The sequence below is a fragment of the Morone saxatilis genome, unplaced genomic scaffold, assembly GCF_004916995.1.
Source record: "Morone saxatilis isolate NCDOM2014 unplaced genomic scaffold, NCSU_SB_2.0 Contig15, whole genome shotgun sequence".
NCBI classification, from domain to species: domain Eukaryota; kingdom Metazoa; phylum Chordata; class Actinopteri; family Moronidae; genus Morone; species Morone saxatilis.
Window position 1 is genome coordinate 15,979,090 of NW_023339707.1, and position 21,677 is coordinate 16,000,766.

The 21,677-nt window shown below is 41.1% G+C and overlaps 1 protein-coding gene across 2 annotated transcripts; it reads right to left on the reverse strand.

Annotated features, from left to right (window-relative positions):
- Positions 1-1,502: 1,502 nt before the first annotated feature.
- LOC118324387 (EMILIN-3) lies at positions 1,503-17,168 on the reverse strand. 2 transcript variants are annotated; one of them, XM_035656703.1, is made up of 6 exons: positions 16,456-17,168; positions 6,200-6,322; positions 4,964-5,286; positions 4,445-4,770; positions 3,966-4,316; positions 1,503-3,352 (listed from the first exon to the last, which is right to left on the reverse strand). In XM_035656703.1, exons 1-6 carry the CDS (start codon positions 16,638-16,640, stop codon positions 2,207-2,209), a joined length of 2,454 nt encoding a protein of 817 aa, XP_035512596.1. In that variant the 5' UTR covers positions 16,641-17,168; the 3' UTR covers positions 1,503-2,206. The 2 variants fall into 2 exon arrangements, with proteins under 2 accessions (XP_035512596.1, XP_035512595.1); XM_035656702.1 differs by having other exon boundaries at positions 4,445-4,791.
- Between the last annotated feature and the right edge of the window lie 4,509 nt (positions 17,169-21,677).

Sequence of the window (21,677 nt, forward strand, 5' to 3'; positions counted from 1 at the left end):
TATGTCTAGCCTCTGGTTTTCATTATGCTGTGATTGCCTTATCCTGTTCTGGTTACTAAGAGATGTTGTCTTTAAAAACTATGTGCTGATGCTGTACAGAAGACATGTGGTCAGCGCTTCAGTGGTGCAAGGTCAACTGATTTTTACAGATCACTTCACTCAGCTTCATTCATTATCATTGAGTCTTGCCTGACCTCTATATAAACACTAATATCCTCCACACTTTCACCTAATGACCTCACCTCATCATTTGACCGCTCCATGTGACCACAGTCTTGTGAGCTGGAGCAGTTTGCAACTTTAGTAAGATACACTTGAGCTGTTTCATTTATGTGTTTAACAAATGAGCGCTGTTTCCTTTATGTATCAATTTGGTAAAGTCAGGGGTTTTGAACAAAAATGAATTTCTCTACAAAACTGCTTAGTCTGTGCAGTCACACCTCAGATTTCTCCAGCCAATATGCTGCACAGCATATATTAATGATACATTTCTGGTCCCCATTACACGCTGACAGCCAGTTAATCAGTGGAGATGTTGCTGTCTTAAACTATGCGCAGCTATTCTGTGAAACCTGCAGACAGTGCAACCTGACTACAGGCTTAGTCATAATTCAAAATCTGTTTGCTGTCCTAAATCTGTGATAACAGATATTGAGAGAAATAAATGTGATGTAGTTTTTTAAAACTGCTTTCAGAAGCTCATTATTTTCAGGTTAACACTTTGACTCGTCATTTGTCACATGGACTTCAACAGGGGAGCCCTAGTGGGTGTTGACCATAAATTACTTACTGTCAAGGGTGGCCAGAAGAGCGTTTACATTCCTCCAATATTTTACTATTTTTCAATCAGTTCAGTTATTCTTATATATGTTAATAAAGTTTGTATTTGACCTTTTATTGTATGTGCTATTTCCATGGCCTGTTGGTGAAGGACAGAGACAGTCTGGACAATACGATCCGTTCAAAGCTCGTTTTGTGACCAACAAATGATAAGGAAATTGAGAGGCATATTCAACCCACCTGACCTCATCTTAGCAAGTGAATTTCAATTGCGATGGTTTATACTATGGAGGTACAATCCTTACGAACAGCTGCAATCAAAATAAAGTACAATTTGGTGTAACCAGAACGCCTTCTTAGTGTTTCATAGCTCATGCTTTATGCCTTTGAGATATTTTTGTATAATTATTTATATTTATTATCAATGTATTTATTGCCAATTCCACATCATTTTTCAACTTTAATCATGATTGTTTTAGCCTTGTAATTACCAGTTTTTGTTCTCACATTCATTTATTGACACACAGTGAATAGGTGGTCAATAATAATCCCCATATTAACTCAATAGGTGAACAGCTGCATACAATTCCCCTTACAGGGGTACAATAATTTGTATTGAATTGAACTGAATGAATTGTCATTTTCAGAATACAACTACCCACATGGCTTTTAAAAAAAGGCATACATTGCCAAAATTGTGTCTAAAAACCAGTGCCACCCTGGAGTGTTTTAGACTTTATTTTTTTCCATCTACCATGTAATGTGTTGTCACTGTCCCCCAATGGTGACTTTTGGAACTTCTTCTTGCATCTTGGAGCAATGCAGCAGAAAACAAACACAAGTGTCAAAGCAGAAGTACATATCATTTTTAAACAGGTGTAAAACAGAAGTTTACAAAAATGTAAATAGCACCAAGATGACATACAGTTTTTTTCTAAAAAATACCAGACAAGTGTCCACACAGAGGATGTAAAGTGTGCTTGTCAGTAGAAACCCGTAGCAGCGTATTAGTCCCATATCATCCACTTTGTTTTGTTATCATTTCTCTAATACAAACAGTTTAACATCATAACAATGCAGTCACTTCATATAAGTTAAAAAAGGTAAAATGTGAAAACAAAACAATCATGATCAGAGAAAACATAAATGCCCTATAGAATAAAATCTCAAGGGAAAATATTGCCCAGCTATACAACCATAGGTGTGCCTTTGTATTTTGTGACTTCCTCACTTCACTAATCTAAATACCCAGGACATCTGGAGGCACTGGGGTGGAGAGCTTATGGGAAATTACTTTCACCGGTTCAATTAATTAGCATATGTGCAGATGGGATTTGAAAGAGAGAGGAGAGAAGCAGAGGAAGTCACTTGAGCCTAAAGGGAAGCACACACAAGTCTCTTTTAAAAAAATTCTGTAGCTCAAATGCTACTGGTCTCCTTTTTGGCTGGCTGCTTCCCTGGCCGCACAGTCTTTGACCTCCCCTTTCAGCTCAGCTAGCTGTTCTGAATGGTTGGCCAGGGTGCCATTCACCTGGGCAAGGTAGGAGTCCGAGTGCCTCTCAAGCTCTGCCCTGATCCTCTCCAGGTGCTCTGCCAGCTCCCCTAGGTTGCTGCACTGGCCCTCTACATGGCTCACCCTGCTATCAACGTCCTTCACCTCCTTCTGTACTTCTATTGCTGTGCTCCTGCAGCCCTGCAGCTCCCCAGACAGCCGTCTCTTCAAGGCCACTAGTTCTCCCTTCAGCTGGGCCAGCCGCCTCTCCCCAGCCCCCAGGAGGGAGGCTTGATGGCCCACTAGTTTGGTGATTCCTTGCACCTGGTTGACTAGCTGGTGCTCTCTCTGCTCCCAGGTGGAGTTAGCGTGGCCCACTTCACTTGCAATGAAGCTAATAGAGTCCTTGAGGCCCTTCAGTGTGCGGTTCACTGAGTTGATGTTGACCTTCAGGAGGGTAATCTCTCCCTGGACTAAGCCCTCCGTGTCCTCCTGGGCGATACGGAAGAGTAGGTTTTGCAAGGTGCTGTTTAGGCGGTCCAGCTGGTTAGAATGGGTGTTCAGGCGGTCAGTCATCTTCTTCTCCATCCCCTCACACTCCTCCTCTATTTCAGTGATACTGACGCCCCCTGCTGGCGGGGTGGAGGGTGCGCAGGAGGAAGTGCAGAGGAGCTCCAGATCTATTAACTGTTTCTGAATGCCATCCAAGTCTCCCTCCACTCTCCTCCTCACAGACTCAATCTCTGTCTCCAGTGCTGGGACCACCTGACCCTCGAGGAGTGCGGGAGCAGTGGCATTACTTAGCTCCTCAACAGCCACAAACACTCTCTCCTCCAGGGTCTTCAGCTTGTCCTCCAGCATGGTCTTGAAGCCATCCAGACCACCAGGGAGTCCTGCTACCCCATCAGGTCCACCCTCTGTGGCATTGAGGCGGCCCTCTATGTCCACCAGGCGGGTCTCGATCAGTGTCTCTACGTGTATGCTCTGGTCAGTGAGAGCAGTCTGGAGCTGTCTCTGAGATTCTGTCAAACCTTTGACTGACTCCTCCAGCATCAGCACACGCTGGGAAAGGCTGTTCACCTGCAATAATCAATAACCTATTAGTTCATTGGCAATGCAATAAAATGTCCAGTCATACATGATTGATACGCAGAGATGTTGCTCTCTCTGTAGCGTACACTAGTCTGAAATTTACAGTATTTAGTTAAAGATGAGTGTGGCCATTCTGGAGTAAGACAGTTGATTGTTCAGTGTCATTTTCTGGTCATCAAATAACAACAAAACAACAAAATGGCTCAGAGTGAACTACACAAGAAGCCCAAAAGTATCTGTATCTGAGAACTGTGAATCAGCACCTCTAAAGCTGACCAATTAACATTATATCTGTATCTCATTGGTTTAATCTTTACAAAAACCAAAGTGTAATAGTGGGATTACTTCTAGGCTGAGCACATTGACTTCTCAGAGTCTCCACTGGTTGTCTAACTAACTTGTAGACTTGTAAAACTTGTTATACCACAAAATCTATATTTTAATGGTTCAGTTTTTGTACAGATTAAACAAACATTAAAAAAACATTGTTTTAAACTTCTCTTTATTCTGTGTACATTATTATTATTATATAAAAGTTTTCCCTACATCGAGAACCCCATGAGTAAATTTATTTAGGAAATGTTAACTTGACAAATCATACCTGTCCACAGCAGCTCTCAGTGAGAGTTAGACCTTGGATCTGAGCCTGCAGAGAACCCAACTCCTCCCTGAGCCCAGTCTCTCTTCCATCCAGAGACTGCTGCATCTGCTCTTGGCCATCCATGTGATCCCTATGGCACTGTTTCTGCACCTCCCCAATCTTTGTGTCACAGTGGTTCTCCAGACCGGTCAGACGGCGCTCAAAGCCATCCAAGATCTCAGCACGCACTCCAGCCAGCTTGGCATCCAGGATCTCGTCCAGCTGAGCATTGGAGCTGGGGCCAGGGATGGGCCTGCCTATAGCTCCTTCCAACAGCCTCTTCAACTGGCCATCATGACCCAGGACCATCCCCTAAGGACACATACAGATGAGAGGGAGAACAATTTAGCATTTAATGAAGGAGGAGGAGAACTAAGGCCTGACTAATCTGCAATGTTACTGTATCGACTGATCTTTGTACAGACATATTGGTTCAGTACCTGAATCTCCTCTAAGATGTGAGTTTTTGCTCGCAGATCATCCCTCACTTCTGTCACCCTCCCTACTAAGTCTCCAAAACCAGTGAAGGTTTCTCCTCCTTCCAGCCCATCGGGAGTCCCATCTGGGATCACGCCAAATCCCACTGTAGAGTCAGGCACACGGGGAGCGTTGGGGAGCAGGGACACCAGGATTTTGTTGGTGTCTTCCCGTAGAGATGTGCGCAGACGCTCCTCAAGGCCTGCCACCACTCCATTGAGAGTGTCCAGACCCTGAGTGAGACGACGCAGGTCCTCCTCCATACGGTCCAAACGTTCACCAGTCACTCCTGAAATCGCAAATTTGTTTCCTGTATTTCCAAGGATCAAACAAAAAGGGAGATTTTCTTTTTTAAGAGCACTAATGAAGGAATCATGCAACATTGAGGGTGTTTAAAAGCATGCTCAAATGTACACATAAACAGCAGTAGTGCAAGTTTAAACTCCAGGGCTTTACATGAAATTGGAGGTGTTAGATCTCACCATAGTTTGGTCTTCCATTCCCAGCAGGCAGCTGTCCTGTTGGTATTGGTCTGTGGTCAGGCACACCGGGGAAGGGTTTGCCAGGCTCCAGCGTGCCTCCACCAGGCCGCTGGTCCACAGGGGGTCGAGGGCCGTGGGGGAAGCCCTTCATCCCTGGGCGATGGGGCTGACCAGCACCCTTGAAAGGTGGCATCATGACATCAGGCAGCGATGTGGGTCCATCATAGCAGCTTTCTCCAGAGTAGCCAGGACAACATCTCCACTCCAGCTCAGTCACTGTCTTATAACCCACCTTGTACTTCGGCTTGTAGAATGTCCTGTACCTGAAGGAAATATGATAGAAAATATGTTTACTATCAGAGTATGTTACAATGGTCATATCAGATATTCTATCAGAATAGCTTTACTTGTTTTCACTAATTAAAGAACAACAGAGTCAGAACAGAGGATAAAAAATTGGAGGTGCAAAGCAGAGATAAAGGGATAAAGTTGTTCTCTATGGGATTAAACATGGATTAGAGTGAGATTAGGAGATTAAGATGACGTGTAACATAAATGATGTGGCATCAGAGGATTGAACCACGGTCAGTACCCAATTCAGTGTTATCTTGTTTAAGCTTAATGTCTTTATGATTGTGAATCAAACTCTCTCTTCCTCACACACACACACAAACACACACAGTAATTCAGTCTGTTCAGTTCTGTCTTTTTTGAAGAGTAAATCCATTCATTATCTATAACTGCTTATTCTTTGGTGGTTTAAGACGGGCTGGAGCAGATCCACTCCTTTAATTTCCCTGTGTGTTTTGAAATGAATATTAAAAAGAATTACAAAATCACATTTAGTCTTCTTAAGTGCATCTGCAGTACATACAGTTAAGGTTAACTTTGTGTTGCTTTTATAATTTTGAAGTTAGGTGGTTTTATTTATTCATTTATTTAGGTGAATTAACACCATTTTCCCCACATGACATTTCTCTGTAGAAGAACTTGTGCATGCAGAAGAGGACCTGCACATCATTGTACAGACAGCTCATCATGTGAACACTAGAGGGCAGCATTGATATAGTGTATGTTCTACATAGTTTATCATACTGAAGTTAATTTGTGTGTGTGAAGGAAAAATTACACATTTTAAACTTCACAATCTCTTTAGGACCTAGACTGAACTGTTAAAGGTTTGAGGTGGCACTTTAACTGTTTCATTTATTGCATTTTGTTGTTTGAAAAACGTACATCACGACAGGACACTTCTGACCCCAGATGCACTTGGTGGTGTACTCAGCCTTCACATAGGTAGCTACTCCATCCTGCATGGTGCATGTGATGTTCTTCTGGACCACGTAGGCACAGTGGTTCCTGCGGGGACAATAGATAGACATTAGAGTTAAACAAGTTATAGCACTGATACGTCACTGCAATACCCATCTCATTAAAGATGACTACAGCCCTTGTTTTGCTCTGTTCCTGTCAAAGTAAGTGTATTAAAGTTAGAATAGCTGAACAGCAACACTGTAGATGGTTGTAAATGCCTAACATACTTAACATTAGCCACCATAATAGCATGTGAGGTTGTACCAGCAAATCTCATAAAAGAGTGTATTAAGTTCATTATTATTATTTCAACGTATGAATTGTAGAAGGAAGAATGTGTTATTTCTTCTCTCAAAAATTACTTTAAGCAAACAAATAGTTGCTTGTGATATTTTCCTTTAAAGCCCTGCTGCTCCACCTCCAGCTCGATGATGAGATTATTTCTTCCTGACAAATATGTGATTCATATATGAAGCCTCCCATGAGTTCAGTCTGTGAAGGGCTTTTCTGTTCTGTCTGCTTGTTTGATTACTTTGTCTGTCCTTTATTCTCTTGTATAGTGCATCTGCTTCTATACTGTAGTAGTTTGATTGTAGTTTAACTGTGCCTTTTGCTTTCTTTCTTTGTTTTTAAAGCAGCCTACTCACACCGGTTTTATAAAACTCAACTTTTCTATCTTGTGTAATATAGAAATAATTTCTGTTCATCATAATGGATGCCTCAGATGACATTTATTTCAAAATGCATTTTTGGTTTGCAACCTATAACCAGATCTTGCAAGTGGGGTTTCATAGAAGAGCTTTGTATTGCATTTGGATAAATTATATTGAGTGAGGTTTTCCTGTTTAATCTTAAAAACCACAAATTTATGGAAACTGTGGCATTAAGCAGAATGATGGCAGAGGATATTTGTTGAGCTTTGTCTGGATGGATTGTCAATAGTTTCCCTTCAGTTCACAATGGTAGTAATGCAACAACTTCCCTACTAACTCAAAACACATTTCTTATTGACATGTTCATTGATTTACAATGATCAAAACTGAGCTAAAATCATATGAGGACAAGAAAAAAGAAATACCACTGAGACTGTTTTCAATCCCAAAAGTGCTCTGATATGTCCAGAATACGACACGTAATAACTTCACTATAACTACTTTGAGCAGTTGTTGCATCATGCTGGAACTGGACCTTCTCTCTCCTTCTCTCGCTTCATTGCCAGTGCAGCTACAGCAACTGCTGAATGTTCCCCTGGCCCCTGTGCAACACAGGAAATGATGATCTGTGCTCTTTAGGCTCACATGTGAAGCATTTCTTACATTCAGCGGGGAGTGTTTAGCAACACATGCAGTACTTAACGTTGCTCCACAGCTGTTTCAGGACAAATAGAAGTGTTTGGATGTAGCAGGGAGGGACACAGAGGCTGAGGAGGGTCTACATGCCAAGTTAACAGGTTCAGAGGGCTAACAGGCAGGACAGCCTGTCTGAATCTGTGAGAAATCACTGCACTGCTGCTTTCTGCAAATCGCTGACTGTGTTGACAGCGTTTGTGTGCGTGCATGTGTGCGTGTGTGTGACCACTCTCCCTGTGTTGACATATGTTAATAGCGGTGGAAGGAAAGGGGCAGGAGTCAGAATGACAGAGCTCCTTTCATACCAGCCTGACAGTCTGCTGCCAGGTCGTGCGTTGTTAAGGAAGTGGCGGTTATGACCTGAACTGATGTGGTATGATGGGAGTTCTTAAAGCACTCTAAACTCACTCAGGCAATTTACTGGTTGCTGCAGATGATTTAATAGCGGAAAAACAAGAAAGTATTGGCAGTCTTGGAAATCTTTAAACATTATTTTCATCAGATGGTGCTTAAATATATGAAAACTCAGTCTGCTGATGTTACAATGCTGCTAAAAAATTGCTTTCATGCATTTTTTTCTCGCCACCACCCCACCTGCAGGCTCTTTTCTTTACGAATCCTGGGGGAGGGTTAACACTGTCCACTCCCTTTGCTCTCATCTGCTGCTCACAGAATACACAGAGCGCCAAAATAAATGACATTTTCTTTCTTCATTCTTCTTCTTCTTATTTTTTCCATATTTGTACAAGATTACATTTACATGGTGATGGTAAAGAAAAACTGACGATGCTGTCATCCAGAGAGTTTCAGAACTATAGTGATTGGTTGAAGTATATTGTAAAACTTTAGTAGTGTTTAATGGATATGGTGTCCTCCTCATACATGACAGATTTATCGACTGCAACAAGGAGCTTCTATACGCATAGTATTTTTGACAGTTGATGGAGAGTACAGTGCAGCAGTATGTCTGTGTATACAGTACAGTATGTGTGTGACCCTTCTCACTTTACATGCAGAGCTGATGGGAAGAGTGAAAAGTGACCATGTTCACCAATTTGTTTGTCAGGTGCACATCTGGGGGGAGCCAGTGACCTTCAGACTCACACAGAATGCCTAAAAACTACAGGAATCCAGATGTACAAGGGATAAAAAAACAACCTTCCCCTGGTCTCTGTTTCTGCCTCTCTGTTCCCAGTCTGCTCTTTGCCTGTTTTCACAGATCTGTCAATGTCATTTGGGTCTGTGAGTGATATTTTATCCTTACTGTCTTACAGACAGAGGGGTTCTGGCTTTGTGAGAATCAAAGTCGAGTGCTGAGATAAATCCTGTCCCTATGCGCTGCAGTGTCGGTCAGGGCAACTGTAGGTCACCTCCTCTGCTGTGTAAAAAAAACAGATCTTTATAGGACGAATGTTGAGTTTCAACTTGAGAGATAGTGATATTGTCTGTGAGTTGCACTAACACATCTGCTCACACAGGCACATATACACATGCGATGAAGCGCTCTGCCCTTTTATCTCACATCCACAGAGACCACACAGCTCTGCAGGATAAGGATTATACGAGACTTCTCACCAGAAATACAAACCAAAGTGGTGTAAGTTGTCATATGTGAGAAGAAAAGTGCTGTCTTTAGTGTTCGCGAATGTCTCAGCCACATCCAGCTGCCGTAGGGTACCTGATCCAGTAGGATCTAAGATAATGGGGGGGAGGAAGGATAAAAAGAGAGAGAGGAGAGTGCTGGTCTTCTCTGAGCTATTTTCAAACCTCATCCGTCAACCAGTGTGGCACAAGGAGACTGCTTTTACAAAGTATAAATACTTTCTGATGCTTGTTTTTGCACTCACTGGTGACAGATGGGATGGGTTGGCCACACAGGATTACCCAGTAGGTGCCAGACAGTAAAAGTCACTTAAATTATTTATAACTCACATAAAAAAAAAACGTTGGAAAAAAACAGTAGGGTAATTTCAATTGCAGTAATTATGATTAACAGTAACAATAACAAAAACATGGCAGACATTATTTTTAAAATGTGCAAGGCATCATGCTATTGTGCCTGATCTGACTAGCTTGTCAAAGAGAAATGTATGGTTTTCAAACAAGATTGATGTCAATTGAGGGCAGGTGAACTATTTCCTAGCTTTGGGGCAGCAACAGCAAAGGCACGATAAGCCTTTAACTTTAACTTTGCCCCTGGGACAGGCAAAAGCATCTGGTCAGAGGACCTGAGTGAAAAGGATCAGATGAATAGGAAATCACCAATACATAATAAATCCTAACAAGAGTCTACAGCCATGCTAGCTTCTCTGCGAGGCTGTACTTTGGCACAAATGGTGCTAACAAGTAAAAATGTCTTCCATGTTCACCATCTTGCCAACATTTGCTAATTAGCACTAAATACAACTGAAGAAGATATTTGGTCATAAACCAAAGTGTTGGAAAAATTAAAACTGATAATGGCATTAGATGAAAAGGTCACCAAAACTATCACACTTAATGCTGAGGGGGGTATGAATGTGTGTACCAAATTTCATGGCAATCCATCCATTTGATCAACTGACATTGCCATCCCCGGAGCCATACCGCCAGCATTACTAACAATCTTTAACTGCAGCTGATAAGTATGCTTTCTTTAACTGAACTTACCAACCTTACCAAATGTATTATGTGATTACATTCCTCCACAACTAGTATGCAGTTTAAAACAAAATTAGGCCTTTTGGTACGTGCGTGCTTACTAGTCCAGGTCTGAGTCAATTGTTACTCATTGCTTGTTTGACTCTTTCACAGTACAGATTCACTAAAAGGCTTTTTTTGAGCCAAAAATGCAAATTGGCTTCCTGCATATTACTCTTTACAGTTGTTTTAAATTGTATTTGAGATATTTCTGATGATATTTCCCAATATTTCTAACTCTTTTTATACATGTAAAAAAACATTTCTCTTGGGTGTTATAAAAAATTTACAAGTGTAAACAGCAAGTAAACACCCAAAATGCTGAAAAAGTCAATGTCTCCAGTTGATCCACACCCTCACTGAACCACCCAACCCCAACTGACTTACTCAAATTCATCAGTGTATTAAACTCTCTCATGCACCTCCCATGTCCTCAGACCTTACTCTCTTCCCCCCAAACAATATCAAAACAATCTTCAACTCCTTTTGCCATGGAAAGCCACACTTACTCTTTCTCTTGCCTCACTTTCCTCTCTCTCTCATAACACACTTCCCCCTTTTGACGCCAAAATATTGTCTTTTTTCTGTCATTGCAGCGTGTCATTGTTTGACTGCTAGTCTGGTCCCACTGTAAATATTTCCAGTATAGCATTTCAGTTCCTAAATCGCTTCACAGCCTCCCAGGGGGAAAGCAGAATTCCCATCTCAGATTCTCATGTGGAGCGCTTTCGGCAAATATTATTGCTGCTAGACCTCCACCCTCTGCTGGGCCCAAAACAACTCACCTTTCAAACCCCGTTTTTCTCATAATGTTCCTTTCCTTTTTTCTGCAAAATCTGCAAACGGCAGGTAATCTCTGTTTACTTATCTAAGCATACCAGTCCATGCTCCTGCCTGTTTCTAATACTGTGTTTTTTTGATTTTACTTGAAGCCCCTCTGTGTTGCCTCATCGTGACCCTGACATGTCCAGCCTTCAAACTTGCCACTTTTCCTTTCATTGCCTCCATTGTTTTGACGCTGTGGCACTAAAGGGCTCACCTTCCTCATTACTGACCGCTCTCTCACCTGCAGGGTTTCTAACTGTTTGAACCCAGGCCACTGCTGCTCTGACAGATTTATGACTGATGCAGGCCAGCTAGAAAACCATGCAATCTTTAATAGGACCTTTAACAACCGTGTCTATGGGCTAACAACTCTCCTCCAGGGCCCATCTCTTTCTATATATGCTTTTAATGAAACCTACTTCGAGCCAACTGGCAGGTTTTGAAGGCCCCATGGTGCAGGGTTGATTGACGTTGCTCTTGTGGCTACTGATTAGTGTTTAAGGAAAGATGAGATACTCCCAGCTCTAGAACCAAGGGATCACACTGCCAGCTCCGGTCATTATAGCTTAAAGGCAGACCATTACTTTTACATGTGCTTAAATTTTGGCTATCAGCCTCTTATCCGTAATACAGCAATAAGACCATGTAGATATGGACACTGTTTACAGTTTACTCTTATTAGTGCCTTTTCCTTTGCTAACTACTACTGCTAATAAGTTGCTTTATTGGACAGTCATTCTTTATGTTGTTTTGTTGTCTTATAGTTATGTTGGAGTACAGAAAGAGGCTCAAACACCAGTAGTGAAAAAACACACCAACCTGATCCTCAGGCATTTTCTAAAGCACATAATCTTCTTTGAGTAAGAATAGCTTTTTGTGTTTTTAAATAAAAGGGTAGTCAAAATAGAATAGTTAGATGTGTTAGGCTGTTTACGCTGAGGAATAAAATCAGTAGCATTGTGTTGTACAGAATGTGCATTCTAAACAAACAAGCAACACTCTTGGAAAATATTAGTAGTATTACGTAACTCATGATACCATTGTGCTGCTGAAAGAGATGGGTAGCTTGATACTAGGGTTGGGCAATATGAAATTAAAACCAGAACTTCAAGGTTCTGTTCCAGAAGTACAAAAACCTCATTTAAAATCCCATTGATATTTGTGACATAAAAAACTAAACTAAAAATACAGCCTTGGAACGGAGCCTTATTCAACAGTAGGTCGTGTGGCTCTTTCAGTATGTTTAGATAGTTCTTTAAAAAACGAACTCTGGCTAGTCCGGAGCTGGTTTCATGACCTTGACTCTGTATGCCATGATATGGAAAATGAAAGAAAATCTAGGGCTGACACTTTTTGGTTGATTGGTCAATTGTTTGGTCGATAGGGTCAAAATCTCTTAAATTGGTATTACTTAATTTAAGTCCATTATTTTCAGGGGCGGGAGGGACGTATGCAGACCTGGCGTTTGTGGATATATGCTATATTGTCAGAAATCATCTTTGATTATGTATGAAAATAATATTCAAGCTCAATGATTGATCGATAACGTTACTGACTGTCCGTAACACCACTTCTGTTGAACTTTGCATCGGCATGTTGCTAAGTGGCTACTATCTCAGACTGGGGATTTTGGCCTAATGTTGTAATATTGAGGGACACTAAACTATGTGAGAGAAACTATGTGCCTCATTTAAAGCCAATTAAATAACGAGAGTAATATGTTGGATGCTGGTAAGTGTTTTTTCATGTTGTTAGCTTTGTTGTTTATTTATTTATTTTTTCCACAATTCTCGCTTGACGCGTATAAATAGCCTACGGGTGTGTGTGTATTGCTGCTGTATGTAAGTTTACTTAATAGTTTACTTAATGTCCAGAAGGTAAAGAAACAACAACATGTGAAAAAGAAATGGTCAAACTGCAGGAATTCATTTTCTTGGCAACGTTGTGTAACTTTGATTAGCACCTGGCACCTACCAGGTAGATAGATAGATAATATACTTATTTGGGAGTAAGTTGCTGCCCCAGGTGAAGGAGTTCAAGTATCTCAGGGTTTATTTACAAATATAAAATAAAAAATTTTAAAGGAATAGTTCAGCATTTTAGGAACTATGCTTATTCTATGCTTCTTGCAGAGAGTTTGATGAGAAGATCAATACCTGTCTGTATGTAAGCTAAATATGAAGCTACAGCTAGCAGGCGATTAGGTCAAGCGTAAGAGGACACAGCTAGCCTGGCCATGTCCAAAGGTTGACAAGCTCACATTTTATATTGTTTTTCTTATGCTAAAGTAAGAACACATTAACACGTTATATGTATTCTTATGATGAATATGATGCTCAGCTAAGCAAGCATCATATTTAACAGTGAGTGATTTAATGATGAAAAAAGTGTAAACTATTTATTTAAAATAAAATAAAATTGGTCCATCGAAAACACCATAAAATAATTTCATCATGTTATGATTCCATTAAAAGATGATAAACGATAATCTTGAATTAACACATGCTTACCTGAAACTCTGTGTGTATAAGCCCATACACCCATGATCACTGAGTGTTTACATGCAAATCTCGAACATTTTAGCAGAAATGTCAGTGAAAGCAATAGTTAGATAAATATTTGTCGATAAGGAGCTTGGGAATTTACTGCCCAGCCTCTGTGACCCTTAGCAGGAGGTTGGCTCCATTCTTGTCCTCCACTGGACACTCAAACACAAACTTACAACAGCAACCCATAACCTCTAACCTCCATCAACTCACTGACCTTTCCCCCTTGATCTCTGTCCCATACATCATCGGAAAAAGCCCTTGGATATGTCTCTAATCTGATCAGTGAAGACATGCGGCATCTGCTGGGATACTAATTGATTTATACAAAACCAATTTCCCAGTGATGGGTAAATGTCTCTTGGATTATGTTTCACCTGTTGTTCTGCACTTTGTTTTATAGTGGTATGTCACAGCACAGCATGCTGAGAGACGCTTGTGAGATGCTAGACACATTTTTATGTTTGCTTTTAAGCATAGAGATAGCTTCCACAGCGTACGTAACTAATAAACAGTTTCTCTCATTTTCTCTTCGAGATGAAGATGTCAATGTCAAAAATGACAACTTTGAATTATTATTTGCCGCATTGCCAAAGCCATGGGCCAAAACACCCTCAAGGAAATCTGAACTAACCACCCATGCACAGTTGCAGCCATAGCCTGGCGTAAGCTTCTATGCAGTAAAGCTCTGACAGGTACGGCATTGTAACTGTCTGAGATGCCACAGTCGGTGACTAGAGGGCTATATATTTTCTCACAGCAGCAAGTGGTTGCACTGAGTGAAAGGAATGACTGTGAAATCAAATCACTCGCTTTGCTGCCAAAACACAGATAATAATTCAACATGAAGAAAAAAAAGTCTGCGGTGCCTCAACAGCTGAGAATTTTAAAACATCTAAAAAAAAAACCCAGCCGTGTTTCATCCACGTGACTGTGTGGTCAGTCAGAGACAACAATTTGTATTTATAAGCTGTAAGCATCCTTCACAAAAATACACATAAACAAACACCCACACACACACACACACAACACAAGTCAAAGCACGTGTTATTTTTAAGTCTCTATTTCCACTGACCAGTCGGGCCGACAACAACTGAGCTCATATATCTGTAGTGGTGGTCTGACACTGACACGTCCCTGGGGCCCACTGTGTCCAAGGAGGGTCAGCAGCTCTTGTGTCAACACTATAGTTGGACACAAACACATGTGGGCGAATATTACCAGCTACCAGCAACAAGCAGTGACTAACCATCTGTCATCAGTTTGTTTTGATTAGAGCAATCTATAACGTCTGGTAAAAACCTCAGAAAGTCGAAAAGTAAATGGATGCCGCTGTCATGTGCCACCAGCCTGCATTAGACACAAGCAGCAAAGTTTAAAGTATCAGATTTGGGGGAAAATAAGATGCAGGGCATACAGCAAAAGCAATCTTTATTTATAAAGCACCTTCCAGCAACAAGGCAACATAAAAAGAGTAAAATAAAAAAGAAGATAAAAATAAGCATAAAACATAGAATGTAAATACCGTAAATATAGTTTAAACGCACCTTCGACTGAGATGCGCTGAGTGACATAAATAAAGTAACAAGTCAAGTAGCTGATCGCTTTTGCAAAACTTAGCAAAGTAATGCAATTACTTTTTAAATTAGTAATAAATCCCATTTTGCCCCATTTTAAGTGGAGTAAACATATGATGACATGCCCACTGTAAATGGAGGTAAAGAGATAGACGGGTGAAGGTTATATTAGGTGAGAAAGTTAAATTCGGAGACTAAATGTGGGTAAAGGATGCTGTTCCCTGGAGGTGAGGGTACATGGCAGACTAAGCAGGGCTGGGCGATCAGCAGTGTTCTGTGGCAGTTTGAGTGAAGCAGCAGGTAGCTGGGGAGCTGTCCAAAGACATAACAGCTCTCAGGGGAAGCCAAGCAAAAGAGACGGGAAAGGGAGGAAAAACCAAAAGAGCCCTGCAGGCCAAACATCAGCCATCTCTATCCATGCAAAATATATCTGCAGGGCTCTTTTCTATCATGGCTTCAGGGCTTTCAAATAGCATGCAGATTGTTGTTCTTCTCTGCTCATGTGCTCCTGACAATATCAGTCCAGTGTATTGTAAGTAAAAACAGCAAAAAAAGAAGATGCATCACCTCTTTTTGTGGATACTGAAAGAGTTAAGTAGAAAAGCAAACAAGCTTTCTATAGCAATTTCAATGCAAACTCAGTTCAAACCACTGTTATTGTTTTAATATTGATTAGAGATTGTACCACTCCCTTCTGGTAGCGCATGTCCAGCTGTACTGTAAGTCTCTAATTGACCCCCCCTCCCAAAACACACACACACACACACACACACAAACACACACAGCGGCTGTGAGGGATCAATACTCTTGTCATTAACTCAGCAACCCCCTTGCTGCACCATAAAGGACCATAATAAAGGCTTTGTTTTCATAAGGCAGAATGTCAATGTTGCTCTATAATGTTTATTCCCAGCCACAGATGGTTTTAGGTGTGAACCACAGCAAAGGGCTGATGGTGAGTAAGAGAGAGAAACAGAGAGTCAATTCAGGGATCTGTTACGAAGCCGATGCCCTAACTAAAACCATATTTCTGCAAACTCGCTGGTGACATGTCTTTCTCAGGGGAAATACAGTATGAGGTGGGTCCTGCTTGCAAGCACTCTAGCTACTTGGAATGATTTTTGAATTCAATACCCTGGAGTGTGGGAAGGGAAATAAAACGTGCATTAGCGCCTGTGACATGTCCAAAACAGACCACTTACTTGTGACGGGTCATGGGCTTGTTTGGTGAATGGTGAGGGTTGAGTCCAGCCTTGTACAGGTTGTATCTGTTTCCATAGAAAGGGTTGACATGACCTCCATAGAAAGTTCCTTTACTGTCCACCACAGATAGCAACTGTCCTAAGAGAAGGAACTGTGCAACCAGTTGACACAACTTGGTCCTCATTGTTATTTTTTTTGTTTTGTCCCTAAGTCTTTAAAAGCTCAATAAATTCCAAAGTCTTGAAAATGCAACTGGCTGGTGAGGAAAAGAGGGGGAAAAAAGTGATAGCTGTAGGTTTCTCTGTAGTGTTGAAGTCCCCTGGCTCATGTGCAGTCTTCTTCAGTGGGCCCTGAAAGAGACATGGAGCCCAAACAGCTGTAGCATCAGCAGCATCTCGTGCAGCACGCTTTCAGTTCGCATACTAACCACAGTCTGAGCACATAGGACAGAGCAGAGGGAAAACTAGTGAGGCTGAAGAGGGAGGGGAGAGGAAGAGGGGCAAGAAAAACAACACAAAGGTGTGCTGGAGGAGGGGAAAGTTGAAAAAGGAGAGCAGGACAGAGGACAGAGGAAAAAAGGAGGGAAGAGAGTGTGGATGTGTCTCTAAAAAAATTTCAGCTCCACACACACGCAAGCGTGTGTGAGACCTGCTGACTAGGCTCGACCCTCCAAGTCCTCTGCACTCTGCATGAGTTAGGGTGTGTATGCAAGAAGCAGCGTGCTGCTCTGCTGCCTCTGAAGGGGCAGGCAGACGGGACAGCCTGTATTTGCATATCCCACCCCAACTCCAGCCTGGCTGCTCTGGACAAGGAGGGGGGGCAGGCTGCTAATATGATTTGGTGATTCTTTCCCCCTTTCTGTCTTTTCCTCTTTCTCACACACACATAAATACAAGTACACACACACACACACACACACATAGAACAAAATAAAGCTCTGCTACTTAATTCAGCTTTAGCTATGATTGTTATCCCCTTTCCTGGTCTGTCTCCTTTCTAAGTTTTGTCCCTATAATCCCTTAACAATTTTATTTCTTTACCCTCTTCTTTTCTGTCTCCATCTGCTTTGGGAGCAGTTGTATATCAAAGCCTATGCCCCAGTGTGCCGTGCCTTGTGCGCGGTTGCTGCTGCAGCCGGCTAAGACGCTGAAGATCTGGACACAATGGACCTCCTCCATGCCTCACCGCAGTCAGTCATTAAAAATCCCAGCCACAGCTTCAGTTGCGATCCACACCCCGACCCCCTGCTTATGTCTTACTGCACTTCCATGTAGTCTTTGAATTCATGCATAACTGCCTCCTGTGTCTTTGAGAAGGTTTGCCCTGGGAATTACGTAAATTAATTCAGTTTCTTTAATAAGAGAGCGTCAGTGCTTGATCAGTGTATGTATTCATGTTTGCTGAGCCCTATAAAATGTCTCTAAACCTTTTCAAGGCTGATTGTTGTCAAATGATGGCTTTTTTCAGTTTCGGAAAACAAAATCCCAAAAGCAAATGAAAGTAGTAGTAATAGTTGTTTTTTTGTCTTGTTATGCCAGTGAGTTGTACAGCAAAATTAATTTATGTGTCCCTAAAAGGTTGGAATTAGGTGGTGCTGGAAACTTTGTTTAATGAAGTGACTAACTTTCGTTTAATTATAGCTAATGTTGGTTGTAGCTAGTTTTGTTTGTGACAGAATGGTCTGTCGGCTCCCCACATTTTGGACTCTACTTTAAAAGTAACATAAACAAGATGGTTTAAAATTGGTCAGGGATGCAAATTTGTATGCCAAAGGTCCCCAAACAACATGGAAAGGCTTTACTTTGCTCCTGCAAGCACTGATCAGGGCGTTTCTGTTGAAATTAATGATAATTTGCTGTTGTAAAGCCACCAACATAACCACTGGCTGGATCACAACTGTATCTTTTCTAGTCCCAATGTTATTAGTACCCTGAGAAGAAAAACTCAGAGGAAGAAGCCGGTGTCTCAAACGATCTCTTTGTTTGGACGGTTGGTTTGCAGTGTCCTTCTCACCTGTGTGTTGACTATGCACCATTTACTCTGCTTTATTTACTCTTTATTTACAGGTCAATGTGAAAGAAAAACACACAGTATGCAGAGACACATAAGTGGAAGAGAGTGCTCAAACAGCCATGAAAATGGTAGATCTATCAACCAATGTGTGTTCTACTGTTGGCAAAAGGATGCACAAAACCTTTTAAAAAAACGCCCGGCAAAACACTTTTGAGTTAGAGTTCTTTTCATCTTATTCTATGGTATGCGCTCTAGTATGGTAGAATAGTATTTAACCTATTGTCTTCATCCATTTATGCCCCATAGATTCAAAGATCTACAGCGTGTGGAGCTGCTGAAGTGTTTAGCCTCCTGCTGAAGATTCATCCCGTCGCTCTTGAAACTATCACCTCACAAAAGCAGAGAGACAGTGAAAAGGAAACTATTTCTAAATCTTTGTCTATTCTGGCAGACAGCTCTGCACTGAAATACCATTTTTCACAGGAATGACTGGCACAGTTTTAAACAGATGTCTGCCCCGGCACACCGTCCAGATGTGAAGGAAAAACGAGAGATATCTGTGAATCTCTCACTTTTAGTTTATGAGTTTATGATAATTTGGAGCATTAAATAGAATCATATTGGCCTTATAAAGAACCAACAATCCAACCAAAACATATCAAATACAATAATAACATTAAAAGAATCAACATTTATAATAATGAAATATTTGCTGTAAGACAAAAATTAAGTTTTCTGGTTGAATTATTATTGGAATTAGTGAACCAAAATAGTTTTGGTTGGCTTTAAGTCTCATGAGTCTGGGTTTGTTCCATTTGTTCTCCTTTTCATTTTTTCATTTCCTTGTGTTTTATGTAGAATAGATGGTCATTCTGCCAATATTGGACTGTCTTTTGTGCTACATCTGTGAGTAGTTTCAGATAAGTATCCTTATCTGCTTCTGACGGATTCCACGCTCTGAATGGAAATCTGAGGTGAAATTCATGCAATATTTTAAAAAGTCCGTAGCCTCTTGAGCACTGGCTAATAAAATACTGTGGCCTTGCTTAAATACAAGGCAGTGACCAAAAATATTATACCGCACAATATGCAATTTCCTCATCTTTATATGGTTTGGGGCTCAGGATATTGTATCCTGTGACATACAGCCTGTGTCCAGTTTTTCTCTTTAGCCCCCAGTGTCTGATAGTTGCCATCAGTATTTAGAGTCTCCGTGCGCAGTCCTGCAGTGATGACAGACAAAGTTAATGAATCCACTTTAGTGAAACAGGACACCACTGAATTAGTTTCATTGCCCTAACCCCTTCATGACCCATCCCTATCTTTGGCTATCAGTCTTCTCTAGGACTTTTACAGGACACACATTTATCAGATTTAGACACAGGGGTACAGACAAAGCCGGGGAGAGGTAGTGAACATGGATGGAGTCCAATTTAATGACATCAGCTACTTAGCAATGAGAAGGACACTTGATCCTTTCTTACAGTAGTGACCTGGGAAGCGACCCAATCTTCATAAAGAAACAAGGACATGGGGAATAGCTGTCATTTATTTCCCTATTCCCGAGGTGAGGCAGAGAAAGTTAGTGCACGTGTGTGCAAAGACATCATTCCAAGTGTCAAAGATATGCCTGAGCCAGAAAGAAAAAGTAACATTTTCTTCGTGCATTTGATTTAAAACCATCCAAAAGACAAACTTCTACTAAAAGAAATTCACTTGCAGTTAAGCCACTTTGTGTGTTAATTTCTAGGTGGTGTGACCCCTCATCACTTCCACCATAAAATCTGCTCGTTAACATGTGACACCAGCAGTAAAATCAGACCTCCCTCTACAACAGTTCAAGATGGACGGTGATAAATTACTCTCTCCACTTTGCGGGCATTAAAGACCCACTGGTGGTTTCCAACCAAAGGGAGAGGAAGTATTCTGTACTTGCTTAGGATGGTAAGATTTCACATGGAGTGCACAGAAAACTTGGCCTTCACGGGGAACCCACATCCAAGAGAACAGATGAGGCTCATGAAACTTTGATTTCAACTTTAAGGCACTGAAAACATATTTTCCCAATCAGCTTCTTACTATGAGTGATGGGATCTGACACAAACTCGCTATTTCCTGCCAAAGTTATATCAATTTTGGTTATTTTACAAACAACATTTCTTTTTTAAATGGTCTCCTCACTGGTTTGAAGTGGGCGGGGCTTAGTTGGAAAAAGGTGATGAATCAATCAGGATCAGCAACACATAATCTGATGACAGATGTTTAGTCCCTAACATGAACATTTGATATAATGCTTATTTTATCTCAGCAATATCCAATAAATAAAGATTTTGTCTTGATCTTAGATGAAAGGAAACTTTTGATTTTTCCAAACAGCATTTTCAACAGTTGTCCAGTGTATTTTTTTTTAACAATATGCCAAGAAGTAGCCATTGTAGATCGAGCCATTACAGACCCTCAAATAAGGGGGACAAACACAGGGTTTTCACAGGGGTCAAAGGGGCCTTCCTGGGATGAAAACAGCTTCTTTTTCCACAATAGGACCAGGACGATATGCACTCATAAAGATGTAGGTGTGGGAATGGAATGGCATTTCAGAGTGTACATATAAATGCACAATAGTAACTTTTTCCCTATTCTCTTTGCAACCACAGAAGTCCCAAAGCACATCTATGCCAGTGTTTACCGTCTGTTCAGGCCTTTAAATAAGAAAGAAAGGGGTTGAATGAGTTACAGAGAGCGAAGGAGGGCCATGCGTGTTTGAGACAGAGAGGCACCTCACTGGGTCTGCGATGGCAGCACCATCTCGGTTGTGAGAATGCGACAACTGTTGCTGCTGAACCAGTGTGAGCTGGAGATGACATGTAACCTTCCCGAAGGGTTTTCTTCAGGGAGAGATGAGAAAGCTGGTTGTTTTTGAACACTTGATTTTAGTCTCTGACAGTGTAGCAAATAAGTACCAGATATTGATGTGCTGCATCAGTGAAGGGATTACTGGGTTTCTTGTTAATTTCCAATTCTTGCACTAAACAGAACGTATAATATTGGATTCTTCTGCAAAACTCTTCAGTGAATTGAATGACAACATTTTATTTTTATTTTTTTTTATTTTTTTTTTACATCCAGTACCGTTTGCTTTCTACAACTATACTATGGTAAAGGTAAGAAAAAGATAGTGTGAGGAAAAATTGTTATTAAAAAGTCAGAC